General features: G+C 45.0%; 1 protein-coding gene across 2 annotated transcripts in view; it reads right to left on the reverse strand.

The window, feature by feature from the left end:
- Positions 1 to 16,327, reverse strand: part of AUTS2 (activator of transcription and developmental regulator AUTS2) — a 1,128,195-nt gene that overhangs the window by 19,149 nt on the left and 1,092,719 nt on the right. The window contains exons 7-11 of one of the 2 annotated variants that reach the window (XM_072752804.1): positions 9,004 to 9,469; positions 7,479 to 7,732; positions 6,137 to 6,378; positions 4,431 to 4,475; positions 1,121 to 1,216 (exon numbers count right to left, since the gene is read on the reverse strand). In XM_072752804.1, the coding sequence (XP_072608905.1) occupies positions 1,121 to 1,216; positions 4,431 to 4,475; positions 6,137 to 6,378; positions 7,479 to 7,732; positions 9,004 to 9,469 (1,103 nt within the window). The remainder of the gene's footprint in view (positions 1 to 1,120; positions 1,217 to 4,430; positions 4,476 to 6,136; positions 6,379 to 7,478; positions 7,733 to 9,003; positions 9,470 to 16,327) is intronic. The other variant, XM_072752803.1, reaches the window with a different exon arrangement.

Genomic DNA, 16,327 nt, shown 5'->3' on the forward strand with positions numbered 1-16,327 from the left:
AAATCACCATCATTTCATCCCCAGATAGGAGGGCTGGCACATGGCCATCAGGAGGGCCCCAGGTACAGATAACCTGGCCTGTAAGCCAAGGTTCCTAGTAGGTAAATGTCATTTCTAAGGTGCAGCTGGTCCCACCCCCAAGACTTTTAAATTTCTTTTCCTAGTTCTAGCTTTGAGGCAACATGCCTTTGGAAATGCAAAATGCGGTCATCCTGGGTGACTCTAGCCCCAAACTGGTGTCTTCTCTTAGATATGAGATGGGGAGGGGAGAAGAAAAAAAAAAAAAAAAAAGCAAAGGAAACCTAAATCACACAGAGCAAAATTTCCTACTTTAAAAATCTGAAAATGGTTACTAACATAACTCTGTTTCACTTTCGTGTAAAGTCGGGACTATAGTAAAGTCACATAAAGGGAGGGTGTTCTGAGAATCACTCCTCAATTTGACCTTCGGAGACAACTTGAACCCAAGCCAGAGGTGAACACTGACTAGGTGGAAAAGAATTTAGTTATTGCGAAGGGCAAAAGGTTAATTTCACACTAGGCTGTTAGTCTTGACCTTGGCCAACTGTGACCATGGCTGAGAAAGGATGGAGGCAGGGCAGACACACATCTAAGGCATGGAATGGGGGAGATGAATAGGAGCATCTTCCCTTTGCACAACCGGAAGGATGACATTGTAAGTTTGGACCCGGTCTATTCCATGCTATTCAAATCAATAAAGGCTCAGCTTTGTATCCTCGCTCATAATATGTACCCCAAGGACAATGTGGTACACACATATCTGACATTTTGTACATCCCCTGACCAGAAGCTTATGTCCACAATACTGGGGTGTGTGTGTGAATATGTGTGTGTGTGTGTGTGTGTGTGTATTCCATATATTTTAAAGATTACAGGAAATCCTAGCTCAACTGAGATTACATGCATAGTACAGACTGAAAATTAAATTTGGGCCGAAGTTTAAAACACAAGGGGCTAACAAAACAAAACAAAACAAAACAAATCTCACTGTATTCCCGGTGGCCACTCTGGATTGGAAAATTTAGTCATTGGCAGGTGAGGCCACCCTGAGGCTCTGCTGACAAAGATGCTGGCATGTTTTCGAGGTCAGTTTTCTTACCTTAGGCTGAAATGCTCCTTGTAGTGAACCAAAAGGGCCAGTGGGTGGGATCATAGGGGGGATGCCCGATACTGCAGGAGGGTAGGAATGGAAGAGCTGTGGCCAGAGATGGAGAAGGGAGAAAAAGATTTTAGTAGGAGGCAAATGCTATATTCCAATTCCCTTCCCATCGAACGACATCCACATTAGCAAGCCAGGTAATGCCAATTTGATGCTATTAGTCAAGAAGCCATGATGAAATGATCACACAGATGTGCCATGAATGCTTAACTTAAAAAGTTAAAAGTAGTTCAGAATCAATCAGCCAACAAATGATGTCCCCAAATGAGGACATCATTAGAAAGGGAGCTTTTCTAATTATTAATTGTTAAATTGGATAGAAGACCTAAATGGCTTGAGATTTTAATGCGCGTCAAAAACAGGAGGGGATGCTGAGCCAAATAAGATGCCCAGTAAATTACAAGTTAATTAGAAAAAGAAAAAAAAGAAAAATTAAGAAAAAAGGAAGAAAACGAAGCAAGTCTTTTATGAGTTCCAGGATTTTATACCATTAAAACTCAATTAGTACTTTTAGATTTTTAATAGTTTGAGGAAATGAGAAAATATTCACAATCCTTGCTTCATTAGGTTGTTCCAGAAGTGGGGTTTCAGAGGATAATTTAATTGTCTCCTCTCAAATGATGACAAATATTTGTGGGAGAGTAAAATAAAATGACTCCATGTACACTGACAATGAAGCTATTGTTTCTATAAGATGGACAAGCTCACTGGGGGCTGCTCAAGCCAAGCCCTTAATGGGTCTGACCCCTCAGCGATGAGAGAAGAATGATTCTGAATTAAGAATATGCATTTTCTGGAATTAACTAGTTTATGGAGGACACAATGGAGGAAAGAAAGATACAGCCACACTGAAGAAGAGGCAAACCCATCTTTTCCTCCTCCTAAAAAGCGAGTGTTTCTGAGAGCTTGTTGCTCTGGTTCCACTCACTCTGATCAAACCACCATCCCGATACTTAAGTCACGTCCCACCTTTATGGTTGCGTAATGTGTCAAAAATACAGTAATAAGTCAAACTTTTCCGAATTGTGACTTCACGTTAGCTATTTCTAGGTGAGGACTGAGATGTCCGTTCAACAATCCTGTTTTCAGGGCACATACTTTTCTCTTGGTCTTTATTTCATTTTGCTCCGTTCAATGATCCAGCAAAGTTTTTCACACTAATTGATATTGAACTAAATCCACTTAAACAGTGATTGCAAGCCAAGTGCCCTCATTTAAAACTACTTTTAAGTCTAAAATTGTGTTTTAGATACTTGACTGCACTGCGTCTTAATTCCCCTTATAACGTCCTAATCCCCAAAGCAGGAGAGACTAAGTACTTCATATATTATCCACTATAACTAATAAAACAAAATAACTCTCCCACAGTACACTGTATGAAGCAGAGTAATTAAATACATGCCACACTAAAACACACTCAAATTACTATTACTCTGCCTCCAGGTGGGTATATTTCCTTTAATGTTTTCAATAAAAAATAGATATTTTCATCATTTCCCTTTTGCTGCAGTCCATTACTGATCCTCTTAGAACATAGCTAACTATCCCCCCAACTTGACAAAAAATCTGAAGTACCTAATAAAACGTTTTAAACCTGTCAAAAATTCAGGCCTCTCGGCTTTTTCTCCATCTTAAATCTAGGAACCTCTATGGAATAAGCATATAAAAAGGAAGGCCCTACACATTTTGTCCCGGGGAGTAGATCTGAGGCACCTGTTGAGCACGCTTTCTCTAGGAATGGCTTTGTTAGGTGGTCCTTAATTTAAATCAGAGAATACTGACAAAGGGCAGAAATGTGATGGTCATTAAAGATGGCACCATTCATGGGGTAGCCCTAAAGAGGAGACACATCCATGGGTCTTTTGGATTTTGCACATCCATTTAAAAAAATGCTTTTGTGGGACGCTGGGTGGCTCAGTTGGCTAAGCATCCATCTGACTCTTGGTTTTGGCTCAGGTCATGACCTCAGGGTTCTGGGATCAAGCCCTACGTCCGGCTCCCATGGTCCCTCTCCCTCTGCCCCTCCCCCTGTTCTTTCTCTCTTTCATAAGTAAATAAATATTTTTAAAAACAAATAAATAAAATAAATAAAAAATGCTTCTGTCATCACAGTGCTGAGCAGAAAGTGTCAGAACAATGTGGGGCCCAGGCACTTGGATAAACCTTCCTCTTCGTGAGGAGGCGTCCTCATGTTATGTCTGCATATCTCTGGAGGAACTCATGCTTCACTGATTTCTAATATTTTGTAGTTTTGACTTCCCAGCTACCCTGTGGACTAAGACAGTGTCTAATGATCTGGGTCCAAGTGTGAATGAATTCACAGTCTTTGCTGCTCTGAGGAGCACTTCTTTTCAAGCAAGCACAGCTGAGTTTGGTGGACCAACATGGCTACAGGCAAGGACTAATCTTTCTTTCCGGTGTCATTTAAAAAAAAAAAATAGAAATAAACCACTGAGTGAAGAGACTTGCAAAATTTCAGGTAAATATGATGCAGTATTCACTCCATAATCAAAATATCATGGTAAGGTGTCCAAGGTGTTTGTATTTTTAAAAAAGCCTTTGTTTTATGTCTCGACTGAATATATATGTTTGTAGTGATTTCAGTTTGAGAACTGTACTCTTTACAATGGCATAAAATGAGTATTTTTTTTTAATATGTAAAGAAGAATGAGTTTAAAGGGGAAAAAATAATAGATTTCCATTTTAAGGCCTTCTTTTATTTAAATGATAATTTTGTTTTGAGTCATAGCAAGCTCAGGAGAAACATATCAGCCACGTGGGAGACGGGTCTACATTTAGTCAGGAGGGCACGAGAATCTGCTTTTTGAGGTCCTGGAGTCAGGAACATTAATGACATTCTGTTTGGAAGAAGGAATTCAAGTTGAATTCTGGGAAATCTGCATCAATGACATTTTGGTTGACGACTGAAACCCAGTGATTCCAGAGTCTTCTGAAACCACGGTGATTCAATGGCAGACACCCCACTTTTGAGGACAGATGCCTGGCTCCGAGTGAAGTTCACCTGCACTTTTGAATTTTAGGCACGCTAATGATCTTTTGATTCGGAAGAAGATACTGCATCGTTACCGGAAGCAAACGCCACAAGAGCAAGCATCCAGAGTGACGAGGAGCAATGGGAATTCTTGCAAAGATGATTAAGGAAGGCTGCTAGTCATTTACTGATCTGTGGCAAGAGCACACACATGGAAAAGCAGTTACAGTGAATGGGTAGCATGGTAACAAGACTCACACTGTGCCGGTAGAATGGGTCAACTTTTGTAGGGTATTTGTCAAACTGTAAAGGGATCAAAGCAAAAGCTAGTTACTTAAAGAGTCTACATTTCTTTTCACTGCTTCAGCGGAGGCAGCCCTAGGGGAGCTTCTCTGTCACTGGGCTGTCATCAGACTCCATAACCTCGCTGTATATAGGAACCGTCTCGACTCCTGAGTTACTCCAACAAGAAATGGAAAAGCAAAGTGAGAACCCACACGGTGCGTTTAAGTCCCAGTCACACTAGAGTGTCTTTCTCTCTAGTCTGTATTTAGAGATTGGCACAGACCAGACATCCGAACCGGAGAAAAGAGGCAATTATTCAGATAAATCAGAGAGAAGGGAGCATTTGGCCTGATTCATCCAGAGAATTCCCTGTTTTCATCTTCCCTTTGGCAGAAGAACCGTACATTCAGCCACCTCCAGAGACATATTACACCCAAACGTAAAGGCATCTGGGCAAGGTCTTATAACTTTTCCTATGAGTAGAGAAGAGTATCTCAACGCTTCCTCTGGTGCTGTAACCCCCCCTTAGGTTGATTTCATTTATCTGTGTAATAGCTCACCCACGCTGCCATAAACTCTTTCCCCAAATGACAGGCCCTTAAAAATAGAACTGTTGAGAAGTATAATTCATCCAGAAAAAAAGATACAGGATTTACTATAAGAAAAAATTTTGGTCCCAAGGTCTCATTTCTAATATTCTCCTAAATAAATTCAGAAGATAAACTTTAAAATCTGTATTTTAAAAAATTAAGCTGAACAACAAAGAGAGGGGGCAGGAGGAGAGGATGCAAAGTTTGGTGAAGAGAGCACCTCTTAAAATCATGGAATTCTCATCTGTCCTTACCATGCCGATACTAACTGCCTGGAAATCAGGTATTTCCTTAAATACTAAAGATGAAGTAAGACACCCTAATACTCACTGTAGCACACAGGGCTCTCAGAACATTTAGTGCCCTAAAATGGCCCTATTCAGTACAGTCTGTAAGTTAAAAAAAAATCCTAATTGGCCCCCGCTGCGTGTGCTAGACCCAGTCAAGACTAAGACCATGTCCTTCCTCCAACCACAAGGCCACGTTCTGCCCCTGGGGGCACATCGCTCCCTGACTTGCTGACAGAGCAGGATACCAGCCTGGCGCACCATCTTGTGAAACATAAGAAATATAAGGCCACCCTCAACAAAATGGGCTTTGGGGAGCCACCTGAGAGAGCAGGGGTAACCGACAAGGCCCCGGTCTTCTGACGGCTCACTCCCTGCCTCGGCCCTCCTCCTGACTCCCAGTGTTCTATGAGCACTGATCTGTGGGGACTTGGTGCGACACACCAAGTCGCAGATATGCTTTTGTAAGTGGTGGCAATCCCCCAAGATGCTCAAGAGGACAAGAAGTACTAACACCGGATGGGACTATTCGGAGGGCACTGACCAGATGGGACTGTTCGGAGGGCACTGAGAATACCCGTCCCCACCCATGCTCCTGCCCAGTGCTAGGGAGAACTGTCTACGAAGAAGTGCCCACCTTGGGCCCTGGGTTAGCAGACACTCCCTTCTCTCCAGCCATGACGGACAAGGCCAAGGAGGCCCCTAAAACAGCTCTCACTCCCCGTTAACCTCCTGTGCCCCAACAGCCCATTCCACCCCAACGTGCTGCATAAAAAAAGAGTCGTGCTCTACTTATCCTCACATTTCTGCCTGGGGTACGCACCATGGGAGGTGCTGGCGTCGGCATGATGGCGGCGGGCGGGATGGCGTGGGGGAACGGCGTGAAGGTGTGCTGGTGCGTGTGCTGGTGGGTGTGCTGGTGCTGGTGCTGGTGCTGGTGGAACTCGGTCCGCAGGTAGGGCGGAGGGCCCAGGGAAGCCCCACGGTCAGCACTCTGAGAGGCCAAAAAACGGGTGTTCAGTTCCTGTCGCAAGATGTCTTGCTCTGGAAAAGAAGGGAAGGGAGAAGATGACGCTTTTTGCTACATCGGTCAGATCCTTTGGATCAGGACATCGGCGTACCTGACCAGAGCGGACGGGGCCAAGGGCACCCCTGATGAGAGCCCTTGTGCCCCCAGGGACGGAAGGGGATGCCCTACCAGAGGACCCTGACACTCGGTCACGATCAAATCATCTTCTTCCAGCCTCTCGGCTTTGGGGGACAGGCTCTGGGCTGAAGAGCCAGAGGTCAATTTTCAGCTCTGTTACCGTCAGCTTCGGGAGCCTGGGCACGGGAAGTCATTCATTTGGGGTCAGTTCCCTCACGTACCATATGCGGACAGTATCATCCACATTGTGGGTTACTTTGGGGGTGCAAGGAATTAATATATTTAAGTACTTAAGAACAGTGACTGCACACTGATCTAGGGTAACATGGCCACATTCTCGTGCCCTCTTCTGAGTGAAATCTCTGCAGCAGGGGTATAACATGGCTACGATGGACCTGAACTTGGGATACTGGCCTGATCAACACAGGCAAGGGGAAAAGGAGCCAGTATCTAAGACTAGATTTTGTTGACACTTAAAACTCTGGGATAAGTGGACACAAAAAGTGCATCTTCTCTTTTTAAGAAGGTAGAAGGCCTTACTCATTGCGAAAAAAATAAAAAAAAAAAACAACTTAAACCAGGATGGAGTTTCAGGATGGAAATTTCAAGAGCCTGGGATGGAACAGTCTATGGGCTTGACCAAGTTTCCGTCCCGCTCATGGGAGCCCGGACAACAGGTCACACACAATCTGTGTTTTCCCCCTCGCTGGGTGAACTCAGAGGGAAAAGCTTCCTGACTCGCCGTGAGCTGCTTGCCCCTTGGTAGTGTCTGAGCCTCTGGGTTGTGTGAGGTCAACAGGGTGTCAGTACACATTTTTGCTCAACTTCAGCCCACAGGGATTGGAGGGAGGTTACAAGAATACATATAGTAAGTAAAGCAGAAAACCGTCAAATGAGAAAACCCAGCCACCGGGCACAGGCAACACGGATGGCCCATGAGGCCACCGGCTGGGGAGGTGGGCGCCCCGGGTGGGCCGGGAGGGTGCCTCCCTCGTACCTGAGTAAGTGCTTCCGGCCGGGTGTCCGGGGACCTGCAGACCCCCTGAAGTCAGAGGTGGTGGAGGAGGCAAAGCCGTGGGAGGGGCAAACATATTGGGGTGATGTGAGTGTGCGGGGGGCTGGAGGGTGGGTGTGAAGCTGTGCAGGGGGCTGTGGTTGGGCAGCGAGAGGGGGAAGGGGGAGGCAGAGGGGTGGTGAGAGATGTGCGGAGGGGCAGGCTGAGTCTTCGCCGGGGTGCTGCTTCTGCTACTGCTGTTGGAGTGACCACAGCCAAAGGGAAAAAAAAAAGAAAGAAAGGAAAAAAAAGAGGTAAGCAATTAATTTTCTTAAAAAATAATCCTATCTCCCTGCCCAAAGCCATTCAACACTTTCTCTTGCTCCTTTGTCTTGACACGCCTGATCCTGGGCACACCAGGAGTCTCTGTGATGGTCACAACTGCAGACACTGCGCAAGAGGAGCTGCGGCCCCAGAGTTACCCCACTGCCCCCTGGGGGCCAGGCAGTGGCTATGGCCGAAAACTCAGGCCTGCTCCCCTCTGCTGTGGCCAACTTCTCCCCTCTGCCCCTCAGAGTCCCGCACCTTTGCATCCACCACTAGCCACATGTCCTACAATTTACACAGAGGACAAGACGATGGCCTGAGCTCCTCCCGTCCCACTGCGACCCCTTCCATGAAGCAGCACAGGGAGCCCCTGATCCCTGCTCCGGTCTGGGGGCCATGGAAGTGAGCTCGGGGGCAGAGCAGGGCCCCAGCCCCGGCTGAGGCAGTTTCCTTCCCCTGTCCTAGCCAGGAAGCAGCAGGCCCCAGAGTCCCCCGTCACCAGGCTGTCATGAGGAAGAGAAAGCCACAGAGCCCTGCGGGGTTGGAATTACAATGCCCAGGTCCAGGCAAGGGTAGGCAATGCTTGGCCCCACACCCCGCGGTTTCTGTCTCCCTTTCCCTGGCAGTGCTCCCCTGTGCTCCTCTGAACACCCTCTTGTGTAGTTTGGCAAAGACTAGGCAGGAGAGCACCTGGGCCTCCACACCGGAGCTCCTCTTTGTCCACACGCAGCTGGTTCTCCTCTGCTTTGACCCGCCCTGGACTAAGGGTAACAGAAGAACCTCAAGCAGAACATCCCCTGGTCCCCCCCGCCCCAGCTCCCTGACTCTGGAGCCGCAGGGAGGGAGATGTAGCGCCTCCGAGGCATCCTCCTGCAGAGGCCAATGGCCTCCCTCCTAGGAACCTTCTAAGGCTGGATGCCCCTTGGTGCATGCACACCGCCCTCCCCGCCTGCATCCCTCGGTCCCTGTGGCTGTTCTAGTTCTTCGGACGTCCCTAACTAACCCTGTTGTCCCCCCCAGCCTACCCAGCCGAGTCTTGAGGGCTCCTCCCCGTGGCCAGCTCCCTGCCTCCCCCGCCCCAGGACACTGCGATGGGGTTCGCAACAAGACACCAGCCTCCGCGGGAGCCCTCGACCCGCTCCGCAGCCCAGTCCAGCCCAGAGAAGGGGGCAGAAGCCAGGCCCCGACGCAGGGGGCTCACCTTAAGCTGTTGAGGCTCAGGCTACTGCTGTTGTAGGCTGAGAGGGGCTGGGAGAGGCCCTGGGACGAGGGGTGCGCCTGCACAGGCGGGAGACCCTGATGGAGCAGCTGGGCGGGGGACTGCGGCCGCGGGAGCCTCTGCGCCGGAGGCTGGGGGGCAGGCTGGGCCTCTGCGGGCGCCTGCGGAGGCTGTGTGCTTGGGCGGGGGGGCTGAGGCGGGGCCTCTGTGCGGGGCACCAGGTCAGGGTCCGGAGAAGGAGCTCGGGGCTGCGGCTCCGCCTGGGGCTGGGGCAGCGGCTGAGGGGCCTGAGGGCAGGGGTCTTTAAGCACCACGGGCTCAAAGATCGGCTCTTTGCCACAGTCCTGGCTCTTCTCCTGGCTTCTCTCTAGACCCGAGATCTTGGGGACAATCGGCCCTGCGTCCTGGCTGTCATGTTCAGGTAGCGTGCCAACACCTAGCTCCGGATCTGTGTGGGGAGAGCAGAGACAAACCACAGGCAATGACATGTGAATGTGACACATGAGCACAGAGCACCCCCATGCCCGGACCCCCCGGTCCCAGACACGACACATGGCCCGGTGGCTTGTCCTGGCTTCGTGGCCTGACCCGCCCACGTGCAGGGCACGAGCACTCTGCGAAGAGGGCTGCAGGAAGCTGCGGGCCAGAAAGCAGCCACGGCTGCGAGTCTGAAAATGCACATCCACCTGAATCTCGGCAAAGCCTTTGATGGAGCAAAATTAAGAAATAATAGTCGATGAGCTGATTTCCCCCTGCTTGAAATACATGCAGTTTTTGAATATACAGAAGAGCGGTGTTTTCACACAGCGAGTGAAGTGAATGTTATTTAACCACACACAGATGTTTATTCTTGGCCTTGCCCCTCCCCTTTCCATTCTGACAGATGAGACTCATTTGACATTTACAAAAATAATGTCGTATTTGGCAAGTGCTAAACTGGTCAAACTCAGGGCCTCCTCGTGCTCACCAACTGATCCTAGCAACATCTGAGATCCAAGGTGCAAACACGAATTCTGATCAATTTAGAGCCAACTACACGTGCCAGGCGTTTTAAAGAGTCCTCCACACCTCCAGGCCGCTGGTGCAATGCTGAATGCTGATGCTAGGCCTTGATGTAAAATAAATGAAATGCCACAACAATGGAAGAAATGTAGCAAGCACACACTCCTGTTACGAATTTAAAAGATATGCTTCTTCACGCGCCTGTAGGGCACAGTTGGTTAACTGGCCAACTCCTGGTTTCAGCTCAGGTTGTGATCTTGGGGTTGTGAGATCGAGCCTTGTATTGGTCTCCATGCTCAGCAAGGAGTCTGCTTAAGATTTTCTCTCCCTCTCCCTCTTCCCCTCTTCACCCTGCTGTCACATGTACGTTCTCTCTAAAATAAAATAAATAAAATCATCGAGAAAATAAAAAAAGATACGCCTCTCTCCAAGATTCATGCCACATCACAGAGTGGTTGTTTGATCAGCTTGTAAGTCAAACTCCATCAAATCCTCTAATGGAGGAATGAAAGACAAATATGACATTAAATACAAAAAAATGCCCCTACTAATGAGTAAGTACTTTTTGTACATGGTGGGGGAATGACCTTTCCTATATCTTTGTGCTAAAAGAGCCACCCTTTTATTATTATACAGCTCAGAAATAGAAAAAGAACAGATTACAGTATTCTCTGAAATGAGGATGTGTTCCAGGCATTTCTCAGGAAACTACTCTGGGCATGATCTTTCTCTTCCAATCTCACTGTATCAAGTATGAGAAATAATGTGGTATTCTCACTGGTCCTATCGTTTTCTGTTGATGTCCTCTTGCGTACATTCGCTTGCCATTTTTCTTCCCTGCAAACCATTACTCAAAGCAAACCATTACTCCCACTGTCCTGTTGGTGGAACAGATCAAACCTGTGACAAGCACCAAAGCAGAAACAAACCCGGGTTATAAACAGAAGGCATTTTTGGCTAAAATGACCTTGGCTACCGTTATGCCTCTCAGAACAGCCTGGAACAAAAGAGAGTCCCCTCTTTGCATGTTTCAGCTTCAGGGATAAAGCATCCAAGAAGGCCCTGGGGAAAAGTAACTCTGGACTTCTGGCATAGATGGGAGGGCCACTCACACATATTTTCATCCAGAGCTATCCTTTAGAACCTTTCTGGGAAGATTTTTGCTTATGACAAACTGAAATTTTATGATTCCCAAAACTTTACTTCTTAACTTGAGGGCTGTGAACATCAAGATTCTTGATGTGCACAGACCCCATGTAGCCAAAACTCCTAGATCATGAAAGAAGATCCTTCATCTGTAGACAATCCACACCTAGGGATTCTGGGCCGGCTTCTCTTCCAGTGTTTTATCCTGTCATTTCCACAAGATTACCATAGCAAGGGCTTATGCGAGCTCATCGACATAACATGTAGGTTTCCTACAACGCAAGAGGGTTAGTTAGGTCTGCGGCAGAAGCACCAACACCCACACATTCTAACCGCACAAAATACAAGAGCTCCACCTCAGCGAGGAGTTCTAGGTGCCTAAGCAGGGCTTCTTCCCACTCTGACACTCAGACGGTTAATTTAGGATTATTGCACTCGCTAAAAGGGCAGAAATACATTTCCATCCTTTTGAAGTGCTTTGTTCTCTCTGGACTGGGATGGTGAAGAGTAAATACATAGATATTTCCCATGTTGTTAAATTTAAATCCAAATTCACATTCTCCCTCCAAAAATCATTGTCCAAACAAAATTTCCCTCTGACATAAAACAAAGTTCCTCTTCCAAAGGACACCACCCAGAGGCTATCACTTAGATTTCCTTATGCCAGTAAAGGAAGCACATCAGGAAGACGCAGATTAAGTGCTTCATTTCTGTAGCCTGACTATATATATCTCCTTGTTCTTTATTTAATGGGCTTCTGAGTGTGGATGACACAGGGGGCATGGGACAGGCTTGGGCTCACTTCCCCAAGGCCCCGTAAAGGCAAACAGGGTTGGCAGTCACGTCTCCTCTGTTGTTGCATTGCTGTTGTGGGTTAGCCCCAACATAGATGCAGCCAGAGCGAGGGGAGCAGCACCCAGCCTGGGGATTGTCATCTTGGACCAACTGTGTGGTGCACAGGGACACAAAAATCTCTCTAGCGAGCCCTGTGAATTTCTACAGGATTGTCCGATGAATGACTCAGAGGACCCAGAAACACAGAATTTTGGCAACAAGATCAGAATCTGGGAAACCATCCCAGCACTTCTCAAACTTTAAAATGCATACAAACAACCCGGACATCTGTTTACAACGCTGAATTGGACTCAGAAATTCTGGAGTGGGGCTCCAGAGTCTCCCTGTCTGAGGTGAGGCTTGGACTTCACTGTGAGTGGCAAGGAACTCACCCAATCCACTCTGATTAGATGGGGAAGAAGCCCAGAGAAGTTAAGGAACTTGCTTGCTGGAGGTCACCTGGCTGTTTAATAAATCAGACAACTTTTGTTCTAGTCCCAACTCTTGCTACCATCAATTGCTTTTTCTCTGATTTACACTTTGCTGTCCCCCAGAAGCAAAAAACCTAAAGCAAAGCAGGGAATGGTAAATCCAGGACTCTGTTAAAATATTTGGTACAATGAGACAGTGCAAAGCTACAAAGGGCTGCTGGAACAGCACGCTTCAGCTAAACCTGAAAGCTATCATCAATCCACCAAGGCCCTGTTGCTGCGGAACCTACGAGCAAGGCAGTGGCAGCTTTGAAGGCGGTAAGAACTTTGGGGCTGAGACAGTTTTACGACTCCCCATTTACACAAGTCTCTTGAGGCACAGATTTAGGCGACATGCGTTTTTGTGGCTAATCGGTAATGCATTTCCTCTTCCTTTCAATTATTCAATAAATGTATCTTCCCAGTTAAGCTTTTCCATCTTGACAGTCAATTTGTCTTACTGTGCTTCTCCAAAATTGGCAAGAACACATTAAAAAAAAATCATTTTGTATTGCTCTGTGTGCTCTGAATTTGCCAAAGGATGAAATTTGCTGAGGTTGAAAGAAGTAAGAATGTGCAAATTGACTAGTTTTATTTACAAGTTTTACTCATTACATTTTGGGGTTTTAAAATCTCTCTTCTTGTGATTATAAAAAGAACACATCGTGCTTATAATAAGATACATGCAAATTAAAATTACACTGCATAGTGTACAGTGTAAGGGGTGAATTTCCTATATGTAAATTGTATCTCAGTATCCTTGACTCAAACACAATACATTTTTAAAAAGGACCTGACAGATTAGGAAAAATTACATTTTGATACAAATTTGATCAAAGTTCCCTGGGGAAAATGAGGCTGCTAGTATTACTAGTAGACTAAAAACCTACGGGGCACCTTGGTGGCTCAGTTAGATAAGTGCCCGCCTTCAGCTCAGGTCACGGCCTTGATTGAAGTCCTGGGATCAAGCCCCGCATCAGGCTCTGTGCTTAGTAGGGAGTCTTGCTTCTCCTTCTCCCTCTGTGCTCTCTCTGCCTCTTTCACTCTTTCAAATAAACACGTAAGTAAAATCTTTAAAAAAAAAAACAACACCTACAACCTCTGTGGAAGGCAATTTGGCAACATTTAGCCAAGAAACTAAAGAAGCTCAGCAAGGATTTAGTCTATAGACACCATGAAACTGCATCATGCTTTGAATTACAAGTTTGCAAAGAATTAAAATGTAATCATTTGGGAACTGGGTACATATAAATCTGATGCACCCATACAATGGAAGACATTATAGACTGAAAAGGAATGAGGAATTCTGTGTGTACAACCCATGGCATATTGCTAGCTTCTATGAAAAACAAGAAAAATCATATATACCCACTTTTACTTTATGCATAAAGAAGATCTAGAAGAGCACCTGTTTGGGGGCTCAGGGTGGAGAACCAGACAGACACAGAGCCAGAGGAAGGGGAGATATGTGACTGTATACATACATACGTATTTACATTTTTGAATCATGTGATCATGTTACCCATTAAAATTCTTAAAAGAAAATTGATCCTACATTTAAGAACAGTTTGAGGAAGAAAAAAACCTCACCAGTTTTTTTTTTTTTTTAATTCTGATCTGAATTCTGTTCAGATTCTGAATGTGTTCAGAATCTGGTTCTGGTGAACCAGAACACAGCAAACAAAACTGGGAATATGAGTAGTGGTACCATTATACACATGGAGAGTGTAGGTTATATAAAATAAGAAACTGTAATATACAAGTTTCTAATAAATTTGAAAATAAAATGGAGTTTATGAAAAGATATCAATTACTAAAACTGACTCCAAAACAAATAAACCTGATCACAGAAGTAAACTGAAAAGGACTCAATGATTGACACCTTTCCCTCAACCTGGAAATATGTAACAGGTATATTTAGTGTTACAAACAATGTGGACTGAACCTGTAAGAAACAAACTATTCCTGTCATTTACCAACAGCAATGACAAAAGGAAGAGGCAAAACTACTATTTATAAAAAAACTATAATTATCTAGCTAGAAAACACAATCAGCTGAAAAATATGAGAATTATAGCACTCAGCAAAATACCGAAATAACCACGCCACCCCCCAGCCCACCGCAAACATCAGTAGTTTTCTACACACCAGCAATAGTGACTAGAAAGTTAAATAAAAAAGAAGGATCCCCTTTACAGTAACAAAAGTCACATAATACCTGGAAACAAACCTAGCAAGAAAAATGACAGGGCCTACGAAGACTTAGAAATGTACGACTGCAAATGCTTTGAGAATTCTGTGTTCAAGGGTATTTTATGATGAAAGAGAGAGAGAAACAAGTCAAAGCCACTTAAGAGGTGGTTCTTTTAAGTTTTCAAACTTTGTGGGACTGTGTTTGGCTGTCACAGTGGCTGGAGGGCACTGGTGGCTCTTACAGACGTTAGATATACTGTAACATAAAGGACAATGCCATGCAACTTCTCAGCTAATGTCCTAAAATCCCACCGGACATTTATGTAGCTGGAAAATCTAGAGCCTGACTCTATTTTTGCATATAAACACAAAACAATTTTATGCACAGTTTTAATACACACTGCATTTTCCAGGAATGCAACTACTGTACGCTGCTGTGTCTGTTAGGTCTTATTGTTATGAACAACCAAGAGTGAGCTGTTCACCACCATTCGGGAAAATCATAACACCAATGGTATGGCTGCTCCTGGCATTTTATTTTTTATTTTTTATTTTTATTTTTTAAAAGATTTTTATTTATTTATTCATGAGAGACACAGAGAGAGGGAGAGAAGCGGAGACACAGGCAGAGGGAGAAGCAGGCTCCATGCAAGGAGTCTGATATGGGATTCGATCCAGCATCTCCAGGATCACGCCCTGGGCCGAAGGCAGGCACTAAACTGCTGAGCCACCCAGGGATCCCTGCTCCTGGCATTTTAATTACCAAGTCCCACAGACCCATATCAATCTGCTTTTGTAGCAACCATAGTTATATACTGTCCTATGTATAGATTTGAGCATCTGACCATTTCATTGTCTTCCACTATAAATAAATGTTTACATACTTGTTTCTCCTTTACTTTTCATTAGGACTTTATGGGCATTTTTAAATCACGTGTATAGATAGGCAACCAACAACGTATTTTGGCCTATAAAGAATAAAAGTGTGTTATAAAACGTTTCTTATATTATACAATAATATGCTCGGGTTGAGATTTGCTAAGTTATGTCCCTATGATGAACTACTACTTTCTAGAAGTCCAATAACTTACGGCAAAAATACACTAACTACTCCAAGGGGTTGTTGTGGAAATTAAGTTCTTTCCACAAGGTAGAATAAAAAAAAAAAAATGATCAGTATTTCCAAAACTACTCCAGAAAATAATTTGTTTTTGTCCAGAAAATAATTCAATGGAAAGCACTTCATGACAAAATTACTACCAAGTAAAATAAAGTACACTATCACCAATACAATTTCAATACTCAAAATTATCTGTGTAAATGTGTATATGCACACACCGAAAAAAAGACTAGAAAGTGTACATCAAAATGTTAATTGTAATCCCATCATCCAGAAATAATCACAGACTTTCATTTTTAAAGTTGTAGGGTTTTTTTTTTTAAATCTTTCCAAGTTTTCTAGGGTAAAATGTGTATTATTATTGTAAAAGAAAAAGACATTGCAGCTGAGCCCTGAACAGGACAGGTTTGAAGTGGGCAGGTCCTCAGACAGGTAGATTTTTTGGATAAATACAGTACAATACTGTGATTTTCCCCCCTCCTTATAATCTACTTAATAACATTTCCTTTTCTCTTACTTTATTGTCAGAATATATACATAA

This window comes from Vulpes vulpes, chromosome 3 (genome assembly GCF_048418805.1).
Source record: "Vulpes vulpes isolate BD-2025 chromosome 3, VulVul3, whole genome shotgun sequence".
Classification (NCBI taxonomy): Eukaryota; Metazoa; Chordata; class Mammalia; order Carnivora; family Canidae; genus Vulpes; species Vulpes vulpes.